Below are 26,438 nucleotides of genomic sequence, written 5' to 3'. Positions count from 1 at the left end.
CTGTTAAAATTCCACAATATATTATACTTTCTGTTACTGTCTGGTAAGTACCCACTGCAGTAGCCAACCCATCACTGCTGCAACTTGTACCATAATATGACATGGGGAGGTGGGGTTTGTCTTTATGCATGTGCCTACTGAAGGGCTTGTGGGTTAAGCACGACAGTTGACCAATAAAGATAATTTTCTGGTCCTAGTGTATCTGTATTTATTGATTTGTCTGTCCTCAAAATGGAACATGGTGACTACATATTGACATATGTTCAAAATAGTACCTCTTCCCTAACTCAAAAAATGAGAAAAATTAAAAACGTTTGATTGCTACAAAAATGAGGCATATAGAGCCTGCCAACGAGATCATGATGGCTAAGACATAAGCTTGTCTTTTTTTCATTGCAACAAGTGTAGTATAGATTTATAGGGTATTTATTGTCAAATATGCTGAATTAATAAATGTAGATGAAGGATGTTGCACAGTTACTATCCCATTTTGCACTTCCATCCATGGAGTGGAGGAGAAGCCCCTAGAAGATGTCTGACATCATTTCTGCCTTAATACCACAAACCCCACCTCTTCTGATTCCCAGGGTATGTAAACCACCACCTCACTAGAGACTGCATACATCTTGGGGCCAGCCTCTGGGGAAAACAGAGCACCCATGAATGATGCTTGAACTTGTCTTAGTAGAGAGCAAGAGATACACACAATACTACCAGAACTTCAAAACAAACAAGAACTTACTTTCCCTTCCCAGCTCTAAGCTTTAAACAGGGTATCCTGGAGGTTTAACCATTTACTAGTTTGTGTGTGTTTCCTTCACAATAAACATAACCATAAATATTATATTATTTTTATGTACATTTATTATTAAAGTATATTTCATGATGGCCACTGATCTGGAATGCTACTGCTTTTAGATATAATGAACATATTTTTTGTTAAATATCCGGTCTGATTTTCAAACAAAGCAGATTAAAAATATTAATTTGTAGTATCTGCAAATCACACTGATGCCTCTTTTTCTGACTTCACTTAGAAACTGGAACATTCTTCCCAGATCTTCAGTAAAGGAACTCTTGCATGTGGAAATATGAGCATTCTGAAGAAGAAGGTGAAAATATGGAATCATTCGTGAAGTTATGATCAGTGTTCACCTTTGCACTTTCATTCCCATAGTTTTGGACCATGTAAATGACATTATGTTTGACAATAACCATATCACCATTTCACATTTATTGTTAGCATCTTCAGAAGAATTATCTAAAATAGTTATTTTAATTTTTGTAATACACAGAGGCAGAAATTTGTAACTTAATTTACAAAATCTAAAAATTATCAGGACTCTAAGTCACCCACTCTAATTCTGAAAATCAGTTGACACCCTACATGACCTTGATCATTTTAATGAAGTCAATAATAAGTATAACTATCATTTTAATGAAGTCAATAATAAGTATAACTCTTGTAAAGTACTGGCATTATACCCTACTAAACCAGCCTTACTCTTAACAACATTGTGGAGATTCTTCAACTGCTTGTAACATGCCTTACATGTTTGATGTGTGTCTTCTTGAGGCATGTCAAGCATGTCAAAATCAGTTGAAGGAGGTATTGAAAGTCTGTCAACTATTAACGGTACTAAACACTGAATTATACACTTCAAGGACATGCAACCTGTCTGAACATAAGTTTCATATTTACTTTGCAGTAGTTTTTCAATCTGTGGAAGTACTAAAGCAGACAGTTCCAACTTCCACAAGCAAGGTTTGAAATTTATTATATTCAGAATGTCCACTATAGTGGACATGTCATTTATAGTTACTGCCAGTTCCAATGAAGTCCTGATATCACCTTTACTCCATGTAGCTCGCACTTCGTTCAGGTTTTTGCGCCTGGTTGACAGTACCACACACATATCTTCATGATCCCTTACAATCTCTGACAGTATGTTTTCATCATTCTTCACTGGGGGTAAAAACTCAGCTGGATTTAATCCAATTGGATGTTTTTGGAAGGAATGAATGAATGCAAGTTCCACTTCTCTTGGTGATGAGATATGAGTGCGATGAGTCCAGGTAGTTGGGGAGACTATAGTTGGTTTTACTCTGTTAACAGATGTAAACAGAGAAAAGGGCAGCAAACTTGATTGTTCAAAGTTAATTCTTTCTGACACAGGAGCCAGATCCAACTTAGGCTTAAGTTTAGCTGAAAAGCTTTTGGCATTATAAGAGTTTGAAAAGGTCTTGGTCTTCAATGGGGTAGTCCAAGAAGGAATATTCTTTGGATGGAAGATCTCAGTGTAGACTTCAGCAAAAGGAAAACTCCTACCTGTATCTTTTTCATTACTGTAATAATTTTGTTCTTTTTCAGGACACTTAATATTACTGTCAGGCTTTTTCTTTATCTGCTGAGAACTGATGCACAAGGTAAATGTCTTTTCAAAGTTTTTTTGCATAATGTTGTCTGTAGCTGATAACTGTCTGTGTGGCATGTAATTCTGAATGAAGTTCTGGTCAAATGAACCATGCTTCTTTATCGATTTATGGTTAACAGCATAAGAGAAGACATTGGTCATGTTATATGAAACACCAATTAGATGATTTCTATATATAGCCATATCAGCAACCTTTCCCCAAGTCACTGGCATTGCATCTAAGCATTTGTATGGCTCCCAGGTATAAACCTTCAGTGAATCCTGGGATCCACTATATAAGCACCATCCATCAGGGTGAAAGGCTATACAGTTTACTGGGTTTGTTTCAACTTCAGTTGAGCAAATCATCTGAAATTTCTCTAGATCCCAAAATTTTACTGTTCTATCAGAGCTCCCTGATGCTAGCAAATATTCATTAGGGTGAAATGCTATCTCTTTGACAGGCCCTGAATGTGAGGTAAATTGGGTAATCATTTTGCCAGCAGTCAGATCCCACAATTTTATGGTGCTGTCATCGCTAGATGATGCCAGCCACTTTCCATGAGGACTGAAGCACAAACACCTCACACCTTGCATATGTCCTTTATAGCTAAATATGCAACCCTTTTGTCTTACATCCCACAATTTGATATTTGTGTCCAGAGAACCTGATGCCAAATGTTCTCCAAAGGGATGAAAATCAAGACTGCAGATGTTAGCTTTGTGTCCCATCAAGGTTCGTAACATTTTGGCTGTTCTGAGGTCCCATAATCTTAGTGAGCCAGATCGTAATCCAGCCACTACCTGTTTCTCAGTGCTGCTAAACCGGATGCAATCCACTGGGGTGTTATGAGCTGTAAGGCACATTATGCAGTTGGGCCGATTAATAGTCCATATATTCAGGAAACAATCTTCCCCACCTGTGGCAAGGAGATCCCCTGATGTCTTCTCCAAAGCCAATGATGAAATATTGCTAGAATGAGCAATTATGTCTTGAAATTTCCAGGATTTCTTACTTTTAGTGCCAGCTGCCATCCCACTATAGGTAATTGGTACTAATTCAGTTGATCTCTACTGCCTGAATGTTTATCTGTATTAAAAGTAACTTAATTTTCAAGCTTGCTGTCCTTAGATCATGCAAGAGCCAAACATGGTGAAATGAAAGACTGAAAAAGAACAAGCAATGATAAACAACTGTAAAGAACAAATTCCTAACCTTAAGCTGAGCATAGTGTTCTGCATATATCAAAATAAAAGTTCTACATCCACTCTTCAATCAATCCTTTTACCATTTAGGTGGTTAGTGTTTTTCAGTGAGTACAATCTGAAAAAAACTCCAAATGTAAAATTATACTTTGAAAAGCATAAAACAATGCAAAAATACGACTATCACGATAGTTCTAAATAAATTGAGGAGAATATAACCAAGAACAGGAATACTTGGGAATGTTCTACAGTATGGCTGGGGGTCTAGTATTTGCCAGAGACCTTCTATTGGTTAAATAGACAACTTCAGCCTAAAACCATGTATGAAGCCAACAAGTGGGCAAATTATCCACAAGAGAAAAGAGTGACAGTCTGGTACAATGACAGCTGGATGGTAGGGAAGAATAGGACAGTTCTTACTGACTCTGTAGTGCTATTGTAAGACTTAATTGCTCCTGTATGATAGGGACTGATAGAGATACATTTATGATGGAGACTGGGAGGAATGGTAAGCATGATCTAAATATGAGTGATTCAGTTATTAGATTTCTGTGTTACCCATAGATTGCCAACAACAAACATTATGTCTGAGGCCCTGACACCTACTATAGAATGTGCTGTTGGGGACACCAAGAACTTCTGAACGTCTGAAGTGGAATTTCCTGAGGCAGGGATACCTGATGTCTCCTGATAAACGTTTTGGTAGATAAAATCAGGATTCATGAGCATATTCCTGAACAAGACTTCTGTGTATTACCTTAGAAGTAACCTCTAGATGAGCTAAAAAAAACTGCCTGATATTCAGTGGCCCTACAAGCATGGGCAAAGGCTTGACTGGCAAAGTCACTGTGCATTTCAAGTTTGTGTAAACAGTACAAGACAGTTTGGGAGATGAGTGGGAATACGTTTTGGCACCCGTCCAAGTGTATTTTGAGTGGGGTGTACGTGGAAGAGCTTTCCCCCTTACTGACAGAGCTCTGGGTGTATATAACTTAAACACTATATAACTAGGCCTGCTGGGAAAGCTATGGATAGATTTATATTTATTCATTTGTTAATTTGCATTATCTGTTCAATTATCCCTTCCGTATGTGTCCATTGTTTACAAAATATCATGGTTCTTGTTCATGTGCAATTAAGATTTTTTTCCTAATGTCTTCATGGGTTTTTCTTCTACATCCTCAAATTAACATTGCCTATGCTGATTGGTAAATTCAAATTGGCCCTTATGTGGGTGTATGCATGAGTTGCTTAACAGCTGACTGGTATTCTGTACTGTTGGGATAGGCACTGATCTCCGTCAACCCTATATTGGATTCACCATGTTTGAGAATATTAAAAGTTTTAAAAAAAGACTTGCTTTGGTATTTTTTCTTCATTGTTAAATTAAAGGTAAGATGAATAATGAAATATAGAATAAATAAGATGGAAAGGATTTATATTTTAAAAGTTGTGACATGGAAATTAAATCATGCTGTTACACTTTAAATGTTGCTGATTATATTTTGTATATAAACTTGCAATGTTTAGAGCTTTTCTGTAATTAATAATATTCAATTAATCATGTTTACTTAGCTGCAAAACCCTGGTCAAAGCTGCTCATCACTTTTTAACTTAGACCTGATTTGAATTTTATCAAGATTTGCTAGATTGTTGTTGTGACATGTTTTCATTTGCCTTCATATTGCCAGATCATGAGAGATGCAGGTGTAATACTGAGATGTGAATCTGTGTTGAAAAACAACAGAGCAATCGCCAAAATGTAAAAAATGGAAAGGCATTCATTCACAGTGAAAAATCAGTTTGGAAACAGAATGTCCATGAATGTGGCATACAGGCTTCAATGAAAGAATTAATAAAACCTATCAGTTTACCAGGATGGTTTTTTGTTTTGTTTTTTTTCAAAAAATGACTATGTTCTTGGGCTAAACATGTGTCAAACCAGGGTGTGATGCAATCAGAATGAACTCCGCTGTGCACCTGTAGAAGGTCACAAGAACAGAGGGAGAAATGCAAGATTCTCTCATACATTTGAAAGTAGAAGAAATGGTGAGCCTTTCTGACAAGAGACAAAATGTGTTTGCTTCCATTTGTCAGTTGTGGTCATCCCAAGAAGTTTAAAGCTGCTCAATCTTTCAACAGCATCATCTACAATTTACAGTAGATAACAATATGATCTGCCTTCTGATTTCTGAAAACTATGATCAGCTCCTTGGTCTTGCTGACATAAAGGGTGAGAGTTTTGTCCTGGCACCTCTAAGTCAACAGCTAGATCTCTTTACTCCAAGCTTTCTCTTCTTTGATGGTGATAAGACCTATAATGGTGGCGTCATCAGCAAATTTAATAATAGAGTTGGAGCTGTGTCTCACCACATAGTCATAGGTGAACAAGGAGAACAGATGTGGGCTTAACACACTACCCTTTGGAATGCCTGTTTTGAGGATGTGATGCTGCCAACCTGCACGTGCTTAGATCTGTTGCTTAGGAAGTTTAATACTCCAATTGTAGAAGGTAGTCCTAAGCCTTAAATAGTTGAGTTAGTTTGTCATACTTGCTGGTATAACTGTTAAATACTTAGCTGCAATCTAAGTCGAACATAGCAATTTTTATTACCCAAATGTGTCAGAACGGTATGAAGTACAAGGAATACGGCATTGTCTATAGCAGTGTTTCTCAAACTTTAAGTATTTGCGACCCGAGTTTTCATAACAGTTTTAATCGCGCCCCCCTAATGTTTTTTTGAAACCCTATTAAAATTTATTCCTATATTTTTTGATGCCGATACACCGCTACAAGTTTAAAATTTCCCTACGAATAGCGAAATTACGCCACATATGGCAACATTCGCGCCCCACAGTTTGAGAACCGCTGGTCTATAGACTGGTTGTGATAATACGCAAATTGGGGGAAACATAACTATCTGGAATATTATTTTTAATGCATACCAGAACCAGTCTGTCAAACCACTTCATCTCAATCAAAGTGAGTTTCACCAGTCTGTAGTAATTCAAACAGCCCACTTTTGTTTTCTTAGGCACAGGGATAATTGTCTTCTTGAAGTTGACAGGAACATCTTAGTTAAATATTAAAGATGTCACTGAAGATGTCAGTTAATCGGTTGCTCCAGATTCAGATTTTTAAAAGAATGCCCTGAAATTTCATCCAGACCAGATGCTTTGTGCCTTTAAAAGTCATAATATTGGTTTTATTTTTTAGTCCCTAGTATATTCCTATACTGATGTACACAAAACTGTGTAAAAGAAGGCACAAAGACAAAATAAAGGTTTGGGGTTTCTGGCCCCGTATAGTGAACAGTTTGCAAAAATTAAACGTTTTTTACAGAGAGTCACGATCGACATTCCACATTCGACAAACAGGGAATACTGGAGAGCTTTTTTATAGTGATAGGACCAGCCCCCAATCAGAGGATTGCTGGGTAAGGAGGTGCAGTGTCTTCTGGGAAAAATGTGATGTCATCCGGGGAAATTAGGGAGGTGTCGGTAGTGATGCAATGTCAGGGTGTCGGCGTTTCCTTCTTTCTAGGAAAATAAAGAAAAAGAAGTTAGGTGTCTCATCCGTTCCTTTTTGGCCTCGGGTTTTGCGCTCGTTCTAGAGTCCTTCCGCGGCTCCCTAAGCGCTCGTGCGTGACATGACCCCCCCCCAGCCCAGACCCGTCGGGGCGGGCGTACCGGACCGAGAGGTCGTAAGCCCGGGAGAGGGCATCAGCGTTGCCTTGAAGGGCACCCCGCCGATAAGTGACGGCAAACTTATACGACTGCAGGTCCAAAAACCACCTGGTGACCCGGGGATTCGACTCCCGGTGCAGGGCCATCCACTGGAGAGCGGCATGGTCCGTCACCAGGGTGAACTCCTGGCCCAACAGGTAGTACCTCAGGTGCATTACCGCCCACTTTATGGCTAAGGTCTCTCTCTCGACCGCTGCATACCTGGTCTCCCGGTCCAACAGTTTCCGGCTCAGGTAAAACACAGGGTGTTCGACACCGTCGACGCTCTGGCTCAACACTGCCCCTAGGCCTGTGTCCGAAGCATTGGTCTGGAGAATGAAGGGAAGAGTAAAATCAGGGGTTTTTAATACAGGTGCCGATGTCAGGGCCAACTTTAGGTCATGGAATGCATGGTCTGTTTTTTCGTCCCATACCACTGCTAAAGGAGCTCCTTTCCTTGTCAAATTCGTCAAGGGTGCTGCCCTTTCGGAGAAGCGGGGCACAAACCGGCGGTAGTACCCGGCTAACCCCAAAAAAGCCTGCACCTGTCTCTTGGTACTCGGACGGGGCCATTCAAGGATGTCTTTAATCTTGGAGCATTGTGGTTTCACCTGTCCCCGCCCCACTAGGTAGCCTAAATATTTGGCCTCTGTTAAACCAAAAAAACATTTACGGGGGTGTATACGGAGGCCGGCCTTCGCTAGCGTGGTGAGAACGGCATACACCTGCAAAATATGCTCTTCCCAGGTGCTGGAATAGACGACAACATCGTCCAGGTAAGCAGCACAATAGGACTGGTGGGGCCTGAGCACTCTGTCTACCAGAAGCTGGAAAGTCGCCGGTGCCCCGTGCAGTCCAAATGGGAGGACCTTATATTGCCAATGCCCACTTGGGGTACAAAAGGCTGTTTTCTCTTTCGCGGATGCCGTTAAGGGAATTTGCCAGTACCCTTTCGTCATATCAAGTGTAGTCAAGTATTGGGCGGTACCCAACCGTTCAAGGAGTTCATCTACCCTAGGCATGGGATAGGCGTCAAATTTGGACACCTGGTTGAGTTTCCGGAAGTCATTACAAAACCGCCAGGAGCCATCAGGCTTAGAAACGAGGACAATTGGACTAGACCACGGGCTATGACTTTCCTCAATAATATCCAAGTCAAGCATCTGTTGGACCTCCAGCTCTACCTCTGTACGTTTTGCCTCCGGGAGGCGATAGGGCCTTTCCCGGATCACCACCCCGGGGTCTGTTATGATGTCGTGTTCAATCAACGAGGTGCGACCAGGTGTCTTGCTGACCACATCTGGGACGGCTAGGATGCTCTGCTCCAGCTCCTGCCATTGCAACAGAGTTAACTCGGGACCGAAATTAAGGGTTAACTGGGCGGAAAAAAGGGAGAGGGACACACTTGGAGTCGGGGCCACCTCCCTGTCTCTCCAGGGCTTCAGCAAATTTACATGATATACCCGTTCCACAGGTCGATGGTTTGGCTGCCGAACCAAGTAATCCACCAGCCCTTTTCTCTCCTTCACTTCATACGGGCCAAGCCAATGAGCTAACAATTTGGAATGTGTTGTGGGCACGAGCACCATCACCCGATCCCCAGGCTGAAATTCCCTGAGGACCAAGTTCTTATTATAACATCGCGCCTGCGCTGACTGAGCACGCATCATATGCTCTTTTACTAAGTGTCTGATATGATCCATCCGATCGCGCAGTTGCATGATGTATTCCAAAGTGTTGGTGGATGGGAGGGGCTCCTCCTCCCAGCCTTCTTTTAATATGTCCAAAAGTCCCCGGGGTTGGCGCCCATATAGCAATTCAAACGGGGAAAACCCAGTGGAAGCCTGTGGCACCTCCCAATAGGCAAAAAGCACTAGCTGTAGCAGCTGATCCCAGTTCCTCCCGTTCGCGCTGACTACCTTGCGAAGCATCTGTTTTAGCGTCTGATTAAACCGCTTGACCAAGCCATCAGTTTGTGGGTGATAAATAGACGTTTTCAGGTGCTTAACACGCAGCAACTTAGCAACTTCCCTGAACATATCCGAAGTAAAGGGCGTACCCTGATCCGTAAGGATTTCTTTGGGTATTCCCACTCGGGTGAAAAGAATGACAAGTTCCCGTGCGATATTCTTTGTAGTAGCGGAGCGCAGCGGAACCGCCTCTGGGTAACGAGTGGCATAATCCACCATGACCAAAATATACTTATGGCCACGGGCCGAAGGTTCAAGGGGTCCCACTATGTCAACTCCAATTCTTTCGAACGGTATGTCAACGAGGGGTATTGGCACAAGAGGAGCACGAGCCCTCCTGGGTATCTGGCGGACCTGACAGTCGGGGCACGACTGACAGAACCGCCGGACCTCCTCATTCACACCGGGCCAATAAAAGTGGAGCTTTATTCTCTCCAATGTTTTTTCGGTTCCCAAGTGGGCACCTAGGAGATGGGCATGTGCTAGTTCACACACCTCCCGCCGGAAGGTGCGGGGCACCAGCAACAATTTCCTCATCTCTCCTTCGTGGGTCGCTACTCGATACAACAGATCGTTTTCAAGAACAAAGTAGGGCTCTGGTGGCAGGGGATTAGTTGACAGATGGCCATTAACAGACACAATTGCATTCCTGGCAAACTTAAGGGAATCATCATTCCACTGTTCGCGTTTGAACAAAGCCGGCGTATTTTTAAATTGGTACTCTACGCGGCTCAGGGGGTCGTCCATCACCGGGAAGTTATCAGGGTTTTGGCTCGGGCCCTCACCAGGTGATTCCGGGTCAGGGTCCAACGCCATTGTAGTGTCCCCCCGGGTAAGGACTTCCCCCGTGTTTACCTCATGGCATGGCGTGGGAGCCGCGGGGAGGGCGGCCCGCCCCCTCATAGCTAGACCCAATGTAGCAGTAGGAGTGGTTTCGTTTTTACCGCATTTGATTTCCGACCAGTCATGTCCTAGTATCACAGAAAAGGGAGGAGCGGGTAGCACTGCAACCGACAGTCGAGTTACCTCCCCCTTCCATGTAACACAACACGAGGCGGACCTATATGATCTGGTCTCCCCGTGAACACAAGTAACCCGTACATGTGATTTTAGCCACTGTCGCGGCAAAATGTAACGGCGAGCAACAATGGAGATGTTACTCCCGGTATCAAAGAGGGCTAACACCGAGTGTCCATTAATCAATACCAACCCTACATTAGGAACAGCCAAAGGAGTAGAGTGAACACCATACCTCTCTGATAGCGACAGGCTGCAGTCCATTGGCTTGACATTCAGCGGGCACGCAGGTAAGATGTGACCGACCTCGCCGCACTTGAAACAGCGCGGCAGGGCCGGTTTTTCCCGAGGCTTCTGTGGGGCTTCCGCCGCACGGCGGTTGGGCTTGGGGTTAACTGCGCGTCACTGCCGGGCCCCGCGAGCCAGCTTTTCTGACCCCCCGACTCGGAGTACCGCGACCTGACGCTCCAAAACCTCCAGGAGGCCTTTCATATCCCGGTAAGGGTGTCTACGGACCTGCTGGGAGAGTTGATCCGGCATCGCATCGCATTCACAAGGCCTTCGCAAGCGACCTGCTCTACTACCTTGCGCGCCTGGGGTCCGTCTGGTCTTAGCCATCGGCCCATTTTACCCCAGAACTCAAATGCCTGCACGCGGGCAGGACGCTCCAAATCGTAGCGACTTAGAATTTCTGCTATGAGCTCGTCATACCTCGCGGCCTCCTCCTCGGGGAGGTCATAGTAAGCCCACTGCGCAGCGCCCTTTAGGTACGCCGCGAGAATGGCAGCCCATTCCGCTCGTGGCCACTGGTTCCGGGTGGCCGTTCTTTCAAAGATGCCTAGGTAAGATTCTATATCGTTATTTTCTGAAAGAGGGAGAATCGGGGGAGGCTGAGGCCTAGTTGGCTCCAGTCTTACCGCCCCTTGGTTATCCAACCGTGCCGTGGTTTCTTCCAGCAAGCGCTTTGTGTTTGCGTGCTCCACCTGCAGCGCCTGGAGCTGGGTTGCCAGGGTGGTTAGGATCGCATTCAGGTCTTGTCCTTCGCTCATTTCGGACTCTTCCAATCCTGCCGGCTACGCCACTGTAAAAGAAGGCACAAAGACAAGATAAAGGTTTGGGGTTTCCGGCCCCGTATAGTGAACAGTTTGCAAAAATTAAACGTTTTTTACAGAGAGTCACGATCGACATTCCATATTCGACAAACAGGGAATACTGGAGAGCTTTTTTATAGTGTTAGGACCAGTCCCCAATCAGAGGATTGCTGGGTAAGGAGGTGCAGTGTCTTCTGGGAAAAATGTGATGTCATCCCGGGAAATTAGGGAGGTGTCGGTAGTGATGCAATGTCAGGGTGTCGGCGTTTCCTTCTTTCTAGGAAAATAAAGAAAAAGAAGTTAGGTGTCTCATCCGTTCCTTTTTGGCCTCGGGTTTCGCGCTCGCTCTAGAGTCCTTCCGCAGCTCCCTAAGCGCTCGTGCGTGACAACTGATTGCTTTTCTGAATTTGTATTTGCATTTCTTGTATGCTTTTATATCACCATTTTGAAAAGCATATCTCTCTATGCCTTTAATAAATTTCTGATGTCAGCAATGATCCTTGGTTTCTTATTAGGAAACTGTTTTTGTAGGCATACTGTCCATGCATACATTTAATATTACCTGCAGTCCAGTGGCTCTAGCATTGATCCCTGAGAGACATCATTTTTAACAGCACTTAATTCAGAAAACGTTCCTTTCAAGATAATCCTTTGTTTCCTAAGTCAAAGCCAATTTTTAGTGTTTTGTTATGTGTTTAGATTTCCTGCTTTTGCCCTTCTGCTTGTTTTTGATTACTATTTTGGATTAGATATTTTCAGTTTTGCAACTTTTTTTTTTTTTTGCTTTCTTATGTCTGATAATCAATCTTGTTTTTAGATTCCTCTTTCTTCAAAGGTTTGAAAAAATGTGATTTTCTTTTTTTAATCACTTTCTGTGGTGTGAGTTTTGTTGTTTGAAATTAACTGTATATAGACTGGAAAGTTAGACTGTACACTTACAATCCACTTTTGCTTGTTAAAGAACTTGCACCAGAGAACTTGTGCTGTATTCATTTAATGCTTTTGTAGGTGCAGCCTGGTATGAATATGACAACCACTTCCCTCTGAGTTATAAACTATTTTAATGCGTGGTGTTAACACAGTCAGATGAAACCATCCACATGCACAGAAATTCAGTCCATTGGTATTTTCTCTAAGGCCTTGCCTGCAGCTTGACATCCTACCCATGAATGTATATAACTGTATATACAGCATGGGCAGAGTCTTACACCCATTTTAGAAGGCTTTATTTTAATGTCAGACATGATCTGTTTTTGTCAGATAAATATCTATAAAACATGTACAAACACAGTTGTTAAGCTTCTACAGCCCTCTGTATGTATACATTAGCAAGGGCAAATAAGTGTTCCACTGACCATAGCCAGGACAGGATTGGCTCTAATTTGGAGCACACATGAAAACTCTTAAGAGTAAATTTTCCTTAAACATTTTGAAGTATTTATATTCATAGCAAAACTTTCATACTGTACATGTAAAAAACGTTAGAAATAACATCATTTCAGTTTTCAGTTTTGGTGTGGTGATATTTTGTCAATATTCTTATTTCTGAAGTATTTTTTTCAGCATCTAAGCAAGGGCTTTCCCTTCAGTGTATGAAATACCCGCTATGTTGTGAAAATGGGCCACGCTAAGCTTCCTCGATTTACACTTTATTTGCACTTTCTTCACCTGCCATTTAATTCAAATATTGTACATATTGCCAATATTGCATGTAAGGCCTTTAAATAAATGAGTATTTTCAGCATTTTTCTACAACAAAAATATGCCACAATCTGAAAGCCCAGCCACAGATAGACACGACCCCAGAATGTCCAAACACGCACACATTTTATTCACACTATTTACAATATTTACAGATTTGGCTCAGTCCTTGTTCCTTTCAGCCGCCTCCACTCCTCTCTCGGAAGCTCCATCCTCTTCCACCCAACTCCAGCTCCTTGACTGGTGGCTGCAGGCTCCTCTTATAGCCCACCCGGAAATGCTTCAAGTGGTAATTAGCCTAATTAAGCTGCGGTTCCGGGTGTGGCTGCATCACAACCCAAATGGGCTCATTCAGTCGTTCCGCTCCCCCTGGTGGTGGCCACAGAGTCCAAAAGGCATAAGCTATGGTGTTCCATGATTGTGGCCCTGATACCACCCAGGGAGGCTGTTCTCTTGTGCCTAGGGATAGATAGTGCCCTTCTCCCGGTCTGTCTGGTGGGGCAAGATCTCTAGTTGTCTGCCACAATATCCATATTACTAAACGAGAATGGTAAACCGGATATGGACGCAGGGACCTGCCCGTGGACGCAAAAGACATAGTGCGGAAGTGCCACACAAAGCCCCCCCCCCCAGAGTGAAACGGGAGAGACTACGCACGTGCGCAGGCACCACACAAAGCCCCCCCCCCCGCACCAGAGCAAAACGGGAGAGACTACGGACCATCAGAGTAAGAAACAAAGTAAAACGTCATAAAGAGGTTAAAGAACAGGGACAAACACATGCAGAGCAGGTTACAGAACAAAGCCCCCCTGCCCAGAGTAAAACGAGAAAGACTACGAACCGTCTGACATGCCGCAAGCAGGATAAAGCGAGGTCAGAAATAAAACATAGAGTAGGAAACAAAGTAAAACTTTATAAAGGGATTACAGAACGGGGACGAACACATGGAGAGCGGGTTACAGATGATGAAAACTGGAATGCAACAGCTTCAAAAAAACCTAGGCACGAAACACATGCACACCGAGATACAGAATATACAGGCAGAAACAACGACAGTTAAACGTCCACACCACACAGCAGAGGTGGACCCGGAAGTTGCAGGCGCCTACATCGTGCGTTGGAAGGCGCCTACACAGCATGGTAAAAACCGACATAATACAGAAGGCGCAGGCGTCACCGCCATATTGTGAGTGGCAGTAATGCGTGGTGAAAGCGCAGGAGGAGACATAGTAAAACAAGAGGAGTCAACGCCCCGCCCCAGAGTGAAACGGGACACACTACGGAGTCCACAAAGGTTCATACATCAAACCCAAGATGGTACGGACACGCGTCTGAAACCGCGGAAGCAAAACTGTCTCGGCTCCAAAACCAAACAGCTCAACAACTAACACAGCTTCGACACCGAGCCCGCATGGACAGATCTAATGAATGTGGACACCTACAACGCGCGTCTCAAACTGCGTAGGCAAAGCAGGCACGGATTCAACACGACACAGCTCAAGTGACCGAGACACAAACACGCACCTGCCTGGATATAATTAATGAACGCAGGCGCCTACAACGTGCGTCTGAAATGCCGCAGACCAGGCAGGCACTGCTCCAAAAAGAAAGAGCTCGACTAAACGAGATTCGAAGTGAAACGGGAAACACTACAGAGTCCGCAGTGCTCCACAATGCACCGCATAATAGTTCGGAAAGAGCTTCGTAGTAACAGTGGGGAGACCCAGAGTGACATGGGCGAACGCTGCGTATTAAACATACGTCATCCTCACACGTCCATACTATACAGCATACGTGAATCACATTACAGTGATGCATTATTAACAGTACGATAAACATCACAGTATCGCAAACAAATGAAAATTATTAGTCGAAAAAGGGAAAATATATTCACCACGGACCAAGTGTCATTGAAACAAAAGCAGAATAAAGCGAGATCAGAAATGAAAGACAGAGTAGAAAGCAAAGTAAAACGTCATAAACAGGTTAAACGAGGGGGCCAAACACATGTTCAGCAGGTTACAGATAATGAAGACCGGAATTCAAAAGCTTCAAAAACAAAAGCTCGACTGACCGAGATACAAACTGAAACGGGAAACACTACGGGGTCCGCAGTAGTCCAAAATGCACCACATAATAGTACGGACGGAGCTCCGTATTAACAGTGGAGGGCCCCAGAGTGACAAGGGCGAACGCTCTGTATTAAACGTGCATCATCCTCACACGTGGCTGCCCAGCGGGCGCGGGTTCAAAACGCCGGGGGTAGGCGAGCGAAGCGAGCAGGGGGCGGAGCCCCCTTGTATATATATATATATATAATCCGACATCTGTCTGTCTGTCCACTTTTCACAAAAGAACTACTTAACAGATTTAGATCAGGCTTTTTTCTATAATTTGCTTGAACATTCCAGTTGTTTTTGCAACTTCTCTCATTGTGCTAAGTATCATAGTTCGCTTGCGGTACCAATTTATTTGCACGAATCCAAGAGAGAGGCTGCAGGCCGTGGGCAGGGGGACAAGGCCCTCCTCACTCACGCACCAGCCTCCATTCAAGTAGGTCTACCTCTTGCCATGTGTTGGAGCGTACCTTGCCTCTGCTTAGCTAGCGATACTAATTTGTTCAACAGACATTATCATCTACAGATTGTTAAGGAGTACCTTTTGATGTTTTTGAGAGAGAGATCAGAGCTACATGTGTTTTAGAGGGTAGCTGCTGAATGTCAGAGATATCATGGCCGCATGCTTTTCTCCCCACACAGGGGACGCTCTCCCATCAGAACTGAACATGATCGGATACAGTGCCAATGTTGGCCGTTGGAGTGTACCTACCTTCCACTTGGCCAGAATTACATTTTTTTTTAATTGATTTTTAATGTTTGTCCTGTTTCACTAATATGTGGGCAGAGCCACAAAAGACAGCTAATTATTAACATAAAATAAAGATAGGGCAGAATATAGATAAAGGAGAACACAAAGTAAAACATAAACAAAGGTAACAAACATAACAAACTATTCTGAGGCCGATTACACAAGTCTTGAACTCCAGTCTATCCTGTGGAGTGGCTTGTCCACTTGCCTACTAAAGACTCACCATAAAACATTGCTTTTAAGTAATTTCTGTCTCTCTCTCTCTATATATATATATATTATAAAAAGAAATCCTGTCCACCGTCCTGATAGTCTACGATACGTGATAATCTCGAAAGACATTTTAAAGACCAAGGAGACTTGCCACGGTGCGTCTTGCGGGGACCATAAACATCAGACGCATGGGCGTGGGCCAGAAATAAAAGACAGGTATTGCTTTTACAACGTCACGCGAGACCAGGCAGTGAGCCATCATTTAAAACAAGTCAACAGACCTCTAAGCTAGCAGTTGTTGGATTGCTTTTGGCAGGCAAGCATCATGTACTCCGAGCTCTTAAAACAACGACATGCGACAGGCAGAAGAGGCAGCTAGCAAGCAGCAAAAAGACAGTAAATGATCCAAAAGCATATCCTTAGCGTACGTTCAGCCGCAACACCCTTCACAACACGAGCAGTATTATACGTCTGGGAAGAAAGAGATGTAACCTTGCACGGGGCAGGAAATAAAGAAACAAGTATTGTTTTTACAAAAGTTTTTAAAGTAAAAGTGAAAATAATGCATATGTAACAATTCACAAGAAAATAACAATCTCTTTAAATTGTAGATTGCCTGCCTAAGGTAAAGTCATCCCTGATGAATGGGGACGTGAGAATGAGGGGTCCTTTCATCGGATTAGTGCTATTTCAGATGTGGAATGGCAAAATGGGGGAGGCAGCTTGATGAATGAGGTCTCCAGGACTTAAAACAAATCCAAAGCATATTATGTGATATCATCTAATGTGAAATTCTACTCCGTATTTCTAGAATTTTTATTTTTATACTGTATTGAGGATTTATTCTGTTCTATGTATTGTACTGTAGGGCTCAGAATTAAAAGACAATGAGTAAAATGACAAAGTAGAACTTCATAAAGACGTTTACAAACGTTGGCACTAAACACATGCAGAGCAGGTTAAAGACTATGAAACCAGTGAAATTAGAAAGGCTCAAAAAAAAAAAAAATACACATGTGGAGAAAGTTAAAGGATATGAAAGTAGGAAAATTAGAAAATATAAAAAAAAAAGTAAAGATCACAGTAGCGCAAACAAACAAACTGCCTCATTTAAATTTGCACCAGTCTAACTTTGGTTTTGCACAATAATTACTACACTATTGCACCTTAACACTTAATTCTACTTTATTCACATAATTTTACGTATTTATTATGTTCTACTATACTGTTATCTTTCAGTCTATGACTTTTTGTTAATCTAACTGATATTCTTCTAACTTTGCACAGTTTTTGATAAACGGATCAGGATGCATTTCACTGTGTGTTGTCCTGTATAACTATGCATGTGACAAATAAGGAATCTTGAGAATTTCAAAAACGGGGTTTACCGCACATGCATTTATTGGTTACTTTGTTAGTGTATATATATTTATCTGTCTGCTAATTTAAAAAGCTAAAATTACCCCAGGAGTCAAAAACGTTCTGTCTAGCTCTTGTACAAAAACCTAGACAAAAGCTGGGGTATCACCTTGGTAACTCCATGTACCTTTGGAACTGTGAGAGGAAAATAGCACAACTTTACAGACAGGAGTCCAATGCAGAACTCTACTTACTTTTTTACTTTGTAAAAAAAAATTATTAACTACTGATGATGTAGATCGTTTTGTCTGTGTTGAAATTCCAAACAGAGAAACCTGTCCTGACCTCATTAAAAAGATTCAGCATATTGGGACTCGCAAGATTACAAATATTGTTTTTACAGACATTCTGAAATAAAAGTGAAACTAATGAAATAGCAACAATTCAAAGAAAAAAAAATCTTAAAAGTGTGTATCTGGAAAACAAACACAGGGGTTGGCGAGCGAAGCGAGCAGGGGGCAAAGCCCCCTAGTATATATATATATATATATATATATATATATATATATATATATATATATATATATATATATATATATATATATATATATATATATATATATATTGTGGAGCTCGGCCCTGACACAGACAGGCAGACATGTTTAAATCACCCAACACACGTTTATTAGCCATACTATTATTTACAAGGTGCAACACAAATCCCCAAAGTCCCCAAAAGTCCAGGCCAATAACAAAATGCCTCACTCTCTTCATGCTTCCTCCTTGCCTCCTCCAAGACCTCGTCTCTCGACCTCCCGACTCCAGCCCACGAACGGAGGGAGGCGGCCCCTTTTATAATCACCCGGATGTGCTCCAGGTGCCTCCCAACAATCTTCCGCCGGCACTCCCTAGTATAGCGGAAACGCCGGCTGCGCACTCGGAAGCACTCAGGGTGTCCCCGGTTCTCTTCCCCCAAACACTTCTGGGTGTGACGGAAGTGCTGAGGTCCAGGGCTCCAAAGGCATTGTGGTGCCCCCTGGTGGTGACCACGGGAACCTACAGGGTTGAGCTTCAAAGCTCTGTACCCGTGGTCCCCATAGCCACCAGGGCGGTGCCCCCCCCCCCAGCCACCTGTGACAATATATATACAGTGGGGCAAAAAAGTATTTAGTCAGCCACCAATTGTGCAAGTTCTCCCACTTAAAAAGATGAGAGAGGCCTGTAATTATCATCATAGGTATACCTCAACTATGAGAGACAAAATGAGAAAAAATAATCCAGAAAATCGCATTGTCTGATTTTTGAAGAATTTTTTTGCAAATTATGGTGGAAAAAAAGTATTTGGTCAATAACAAAAGTTCATCTCAATACTTTCTTATCTACCCTTTGTTGGCAATGACAGAGGTCAAACATTTTTTGTAAGTCTTCACAAGGTTTTCACACACTGTTGCTGGTATTTTGGCCCATTCCTCCATGCAGATCTCCTCTAGAGCAGTGATGTTTTGGGGCTGTCGCTGGGCAACACGGACTTTCAACTCCCTCCAAAGATTTTCTATGGGGTTGAGATCTGGAGACTGGCTAGGCCACTCCAGGACCTTGAAATGCTTCTTACGAAGCCACTCCTTCGTTACCCGGGCGGTGTGTTTGGGATCATTGTCATGCTGAAAGACCCAGCCATGTTTCATCTTCAATGCCCTTGCTGATGGAAGGAGGTTTTCACTCAAAATCTGACGATACATGGCCCCATTCATTCTTTCCTTTACACGGATCAGTCGTCCTGGTCCCTTTGCAGAAAAACAGCCCCAAAGCATGATGTTTGCACCCCCATGCTTTACAGTAGGTATGGTGTTCTTTCTCCTCCAAACACGACGAGTAGAGATTTTACCAAAAAGTTCTATTTTGGTTTCATCTGACCATATGACATTCTCCCAATCCTCTTCTGGATCATCCAAATGCTCTCTAGCAAACTTCAGACGGGCCTGCACATGTACTGGCTTAAGCAGGGGGACACGTCTGGCACTGCAGGATTTGAGTCCCTGGCGGCGTAGTGTGTTACTGATGGTAGCCTTTGTTACTTTGGTCCCAGCTCTCTGCAGGTCATTCACTAGGTCCCCCCGTGTGGTTCTGGGATTTTTGCTCACCGTTCTTGTGATCATTGTGATCCCACGGGGTGAGATCTTGCGTGGAGTCCCAGATCAAGGGAGATTATCAGTGGTCTTGTATGTCTTCCATTTTCTAACAATTGCTCCCACAGTTGATTTCTTCACACCAAGCTGCTTACCTTTTGCAGATTCAGTCTTCCCAGCCTGGTGCAGGTCTACAATTTTGTTTCTGGTGTCCTTTGACAGCTCTTTGGTCTTGGCCATAGTGGAGTTTGGAGTGTGACTGTTTGAGGTTGTGGACAGGTGTCTTTTATATTGATAACGAGTTCAAACAGGTGCCATTAATACAGGTAACGAGTGGAGGACAGAGGAGCCTCTTACAGAAGAAGTTACAGGTCTGTGAGAGCCAGAAATCTTGCTTGTTTGTAGGTGACCAAATACTTATTTTCCACCATAATTTGCAAATAAACTCTTTAAAAATCAGACAATGTGATTTTCTGGATTTTTTTCTCATTTTGTCTTTCATTGTTGAGGTATACCTATGATGAAAATTACAGGCCTCTCTCATCTTTTTAAGTGGGAGAACTTGCACAATTGGTGGCTGACTAAATACTTTTTTGCCCCACTGTATTTATATACATATATATATATATATATATATATATATATATATATATATATATATATATATATATATATCCATCCATCCATCCATTGTCTCCCGCTTATCCGAGGTCGGGTCACGGGGGCAGCAGCTTGAGCAGAGATGCCCAGACTTCCCTCTCCCCGGCCACTTCTTCTAGCTCTTCCGGGAGAATCTCAAGGCGTTCCCAGGCCAGTCGAGAGACATAGTCCCTCCAGCTTGTCCTGGGTCTTCCCCGGGGCCTCCTCCCGGTTAGACGTGCCCGGAACACCTCACCAGGGAGGCGTCCAGGAGGCATCCTGATCAGATGCCCGAGCCACCTCATCTGACTCCTCTCGATGCGGAGTAGCCCCTCCCGGATGACTGAGCTTCTCACCCTATCTTTAAGGGAAAGCCCAGACACCCTGCGGAGGAAACTCATTTCAGCCGCTTGTATTCGCGATCTCGTTCTTTCGGTCACTACCCATAGTTCATGACCATAGGTGAGGGTAGGAACATAGATCGACTGGTAAATTGAGAGCTTCGCCTTGCGGCTCAGCTCTTTTTTCACCACGACAGACCGATGCAGCGCCCGCATTACTGCGGATGCCGCACCGATCCGCCAGTCGATCTCACGCTCCATTCTTCCCTCACTCATGAACAAGACCCCGAGATATTTGAACTCCTCCACTTGGGGCAGGATCTCGCTACCAACCCTGAGAGGGCACTCCACCCGTTTCCGGCTGAGGACCATGGTCTCGGATTTGGAGGTGCTGATTCTCATCCCAGCCGCTTCACACTCGGCTGCGAACCGATCCAGAGAGAGCTGAAGATCACGGCCTGATGAAGCAAACAGGACAACATCATCTGCAAAAAGCAGTGACCCAATCCTGAGTCCACCAAACCGGACCCCCTCAACACCCTGGCTGCGCCTAGAAATTCTATCCATAAAAGTTATGAACAGAATCGGTGACAAAGGGCAGCCCTGGCGGAGTCCAACTCTCACTGGAAACGGGTTCGACTTACTGCCGGCAATGCGGACCAAGCTCTGACACCGATTGTACAGGGATCGAACAGCCCTTATCAGGGGGGCCGGTACCCCATACTCTCGGAGTACCCCCCACAGGATTCCCCGAGGGACACGGTCGAATGCCTTTTCCAAGTCCACAAAACACATGTAGACTGGTTGGGCAAACTCCCATGCACCCTCCAGGACCCTGCTAAGGGTATAGAGCTGGTCCACTGTTCCGCGACCAGGACGAAAACCACACTGTTCCTCCTGAATCCGAGGCTCGACTATCCGACGGACCCTCCTCTCCAGGACCCCTGAATAGACTTTTCCAGGGAGGCTGAGGAGTGTGATCCCTCTGTAGTTGGAACACACCCTCCGATCCCCCTTCTTAAAGAGGTAGTCCACCACCCCGGTCTGCCAATCCAGAGGCACTGTCCCTGATGTCCATGCGATGTTGCAGAGGCGTGTCAACCAAGACAGTCCTACAACATCCAGAGCCTTGAGGAACTCCGGGCGTATCTCATCCACCCCCGGGGCCCTGCCACCAAGGAGTTTTTTGACCACCTCGGTGACCTCAGTCCCAGAGATGGGGGAGCCCACCTCTGAGTCCCCAGGCTCTGCTTCCTCATTGGAAGGCATGTTAAAGGGATTGAGGAGGTCTTCGAAGTACTCCCCCCACCGACCCACAACGTCCCGAGTCAAGGTCAGCAGCGCACCATCCCCACCATATACAGTGTTGACACTGCACAGCCGTCCGAAAGTCGTTCTCCATGGCCTCCCCAAACTCCTCCCACGCCCGAGTTTTTGCCTCAGCAACCACCAAAGCCGCATTCCGCTTGGCCTGCCGGTACCTATCAGCTGCCTCCAGGGTCCCACAGGACAAAAGGGTCCTGTAGGACTCCTTCTTCAGCTTGACGGCATCCTTCACCGTCGGTGTCCACCAACGGGTTCGGGGATTGCCGCCACGACAGGCACCGACCACCTTACGGCCACAGCTCCAGTCAGCTGCCTCAACAATAGAGGCACGGAACATGGCCCATTCGGACTCAATGTCCCCCACCTCCCTCGGGATGTGGTCGAAGTTCTGCCGGAGGTGGGAGTTGAAGCTACTTCTGACAGGGGGCTCTGCCAGACGTTCCCAGCAGACCCTCACAACACGTTTGGGCCTACCACGCCTGACCGGGATCCTCCCCCACCATCGAAGCCAACTCACCACCAGGTGGTGATCAGTTGACAGCTCCGCCCCTCTCTTCACCCGAGTGTCCAAGACATGTGGCCGCAAGTCCGACGACATGACCACAAAGTCGATCATCGAACTGAGGCCTAGGGTGTCCTGGTGCCAAGTGCACATATGAACACCCCTATGCTTGAACATGGTGTTCGTTATGGACAATCCGTGACGAGCACAGAAGTCCAATAACAAAACACCGCTCGGGTTCAGATCGGGAGAGCCATTCCTCCCAATCACGCCCTTCCAGGTCTCACTGTCATTGCCCACATGAGCATTGAAGTCTCCCAGCAGAACGAGGGAGTCCCCAGAATGTATGCCCTCTAGCACACCCTCCAGGGACTCCAAAAAGGGTGGGTACTCCGAACTGCTGTTCGGTGCATACGCACAAACAACAGTTAGGACCCGTCCCCCCACCCGAAGGCGAAGGGAGGCTACCATCTCGTCCACCGGGGTAAACCCCAATGTACAGTCTCCAAGTCGGGAGGCAATAAGTATACCCACACCCGCTCGGCGCCTCTCACCGGGGGCAACTCCAGAGCGGTACAGAGTCCAGCCCCTCTCAAGGAGATTGGTTCCAGAGTCCAAGCTGTGCGTCGAGGTGAGTCCAACTATATCTAGCCGGAACCTCTCAACTTCGCGCACTAGCTCAGGCTCCTTCCCCTTCAGAGAGGTGACATTCCACGTCCCAAGAGCCAGCTTCTGTAGCCGAGGATCGGACCGCCAAGGTCCCCGCCTTCGGCCACCACCCAACTCACACTGCACCCGACCTCCATGGCCCCTCCCATAGGTGGTGAGCCCATGGGAAGGGGGACCCACGTTGCCTCTTCGGGCTGTGCCCGGCCGAGCCCCATGGGTGCAGGCCCGGCCACCAGGTGCTCGCCATCGAGCCCCACCTCCAGGCCTGGCTCCAGAGTGGGGCCCCGATGACCCGCGTCCGGGCAAAGGAAAACGCCATCCAAAATTGTTTTTCATCATAGGAGGTTTGTTTAACCGCTCTTTGTCTCATCCCTCACCTAGGACCAGTTTGCCTTGGGTGGCCCTACCAGGGGCATAAAGCCCCGGACAACAGAGCTCCTAGGATCATTGGAACACGCAAACCCCTCCACCACGATAAGGTGGCGGTTAAAGGAGGGGATATATATATATATATATATATATATATATATATATATATATATATATATATATATATACATATATATATATATATATAAACATATATATATATATATATATATTGTCACACACGTGTGCATGGGAGGCAGCTAAAGGGCTTGAGTAAAAGCAGTTCCGAGGCATGCCGGGATGTGGCAGAGTGCACTGGCTCTTTTTCTCCCTTTTCTGGAGACCATTCACGGTAGATTCCACATGACTCTCTTGATGTCACTTCCGGGACCGAGCCTATGGAAGTAAACCTTGCCTTCTCCGGCCCCTGTGATGTCACGTCCGGGCTCGAACCAATGGCTGAAGAACATGAGCCCGATCCCTATGACCTCACTTCCTGTTTTCCCCTTTAAAAGCCTGCACCTTTTCTCTATTCCCTCAGCTCTTTTTGGACTTGGTTTTGTACACATCAGTGCTGTGTTATTATTGAAAAGCAACTTTGCAGCCAGGATACCAAATTATATGGGTGGCTGCCCCAAATATATATATATATATATATATATATATATATATATATATATATATATATATATACAGTGCATCCGGAAAGTATTCACAGCGCATCACTTTTTCCACATTTTGTTATGTTACAGCCTTATTCCAAAATGGATTAAATTCATTTTTTTCCTCAGAATTCTACACACAACACCCCATAATGACAACGTGAAAAAAGTTTACTTGAAATTTTTGCAATTTTATTTAAAATAAGAAAATTGAGAAAGCACGTGTACATAAGTATTAACAGCCTTTGCCATGAAGCTCAAAATTGAGCTCAGGTGCATCCTGTTTCCCCTGATCATCCTTGAGATGTTTCTGCAGCTTAATTGGAGTCCACCTGTGGTAAATTCAGTTGGTTGGACATGATTTGGAAAGGCACACACCTGTCTAAATAAGGTCCCACAGTTGACAGTTCATGTCAGAGCACAGACCAAGCATGAAGTCAAAGGAATTGTCTGTAGGCCTCCGAGACAGGATTGTCTCGAGGCACAAATCTGGGGAAGGTTACAGAAAAATTTCTGCTGCTTTGAAGGTCCCAATGAGCACAGTGGCTTCCATCATCCGTAAATTGAAGAAGTTCGAAACCACCAGGACTCTTCCTAGAGCTGGCCGGCCATCTAAACTGAGCGATCGGGGGAGAAGGGCCTTAGTCAGGGAGATGACCAAGAACCCGATGGTCACTCTGTCAGAGCTCCAGAGGTCCTCTGTGGAGAGAGGAGAACCTTACAGAAGGACAACCATCTCTGCAGCAATTCACCAATCAGCCTGTATGGTAGAGTGGCCAGACGGAAGCCACTCCTTAGTAAAAGGCACATGGCAGCCCGCCTGGAGTTTGCCAACAGGCACCTGAAGGACTCTCAGACCATGAGAAAGAAAATTCTCTGGTCTGATGAGACAAAGATTGAACTCTCTGATGTGAATGCCAGGCGTCATGTTTGGAGAAAACCAGGCACTGCTCATCACCAGGCCAATACCATCCCTACAGTAAAGCATGGTGGTGGCAGCATCATGCTGTGGGGATGTTTTTCAGCGGCAGGGACTGGGAGACTAGTCAGGATAAAGGAAAAGATGACTGCAGCAATGTACAGAGACATCCTGAATGAAAACCTGCTCCAGAGCGCTCTTGACCTCAGACTGGGGCGACGGTTCATCTTTCAGCAGGACAATGACCCTAAGCACACAGCCAAGATATCAAAGGAGTGGCTTCAGGACAACTCTGTGAATGTCCTTGAGTGGCCCAGCCAGAGCCCAGACTTGAATCTGATTGAACATCTCTGGAGAGATCTTAAAATGGCTGTGCACTGACACTTCCCATCCAACCTGATGGAGCTTGAGAGGTGCTGCAAAGAGGAATGGGCGAAACTGGCCAAGGATAGGTGTGCCAAGTTTGTGGCATCATATTCAAAAAGACTTGAGGCTGTAATTGCTGCCAAAGGTGCATCGACAAAGTATTGAGCAAAGGCTGTGAATACTTATGTACATGTGATTTCTCAGTTTTTTTATTTTTAATAAATTTTCAAAAACCTCAGGTAAACTTTTTTCATGTTGTCATTATGGGGTGTTGTGTGTAGAATTCTGAGGAAAAAAATGAATTTAATCCATTTTGGAATAAGGCTGTAACATAACAAAATGTGGAAAAAGTGATGCGCTGAAAATACTTTCCGGAGGCACTGTACATATATATATATATATATATATATATATATATACTGTATATATATACACATCAGGGCCTGCCTTTCCAGCTTCAAACTGCCTCCTAGGGTAATTTTTTTGAAAGAATCACCTCAAAGAAACAGGGATGGCTTCAGCTAGTGGCTGCTGGTGTCTCTGCATTTCTGAGAATTCTGTTGCTATAATAGGGTAAGGTCAGGTTAATAGGGTGCTTATCACTGGGACAGTGACATTCCCTTTTTGGATCTGTATGCACTCTAGGTGTTGCCAGTTCCGACACTTCCACCTCATCTTCTGTCACTTTACAAGAAAAGGGTTAGTGACGTAGCCTTATTACCTGCTCTTTATCATCCTGGGAGAGTATCAAATGCTTCCTTCAGACAGTTTCTTTCTCTAACATACATTGGTGCCCCTGCATCCTGCCATAACACAAATACTTATACTTTGGATCACCAAAGCTTTGGAAAAGAGAAAAGACGCTAACATTGTAACATATAGTAAGACACATAGAATGACAGTGTGATCAGGATCAGATATGATGTTATATGAAAATCTTTCAATCACTACATT

General features: G+C 44.6%; 2 protein-coding genes across 2 annotated transcripts in view; both read right to left on the bottom strand.

Annotated features, from left to right (window-relative positions):
* LOC127528849 (uncharacterized) overlaps nucleotides 1-26,438 on the bottom strand; it is a 479,443-nt gene that overhangs the window by 260,213 nt on the left and 192,792 nt on the right. The gene's annotated exons all lie outside the window — the stretch shown is intronic.
* Nucleotides 1,431-3,449, bottom strand: LOC114644971 (katanin p80 WD40 repeat-containing subunit B1-like). Its single transcript, XM_051930085.1, has one exon. It carries the CDS (start codon nucleotides 3,447-3,449, stop codon nucleotides 1,431-1,433), a length of 2,019 nt encoding a protein of 672 aa, XP_051786045.1.

The sequence above is a fragment of the Erpetoichthys calabaricus genome, chromosome 7, assembly GCF_900747795.2.
Source record: "Erpetoichthys calabaricus chromosome 7, fErpCal1.3, whole genome shotgun sequence".
NCBI lineage: Eukaryota > Metazoa > Chordata > Cladistia > Polypteriformes > Polypteridae > Erpetoichthys > Erpetoichthys calabaricus.
This window is presented reverse-complemented; position numbering and strand designations above follow the sequence as displayed.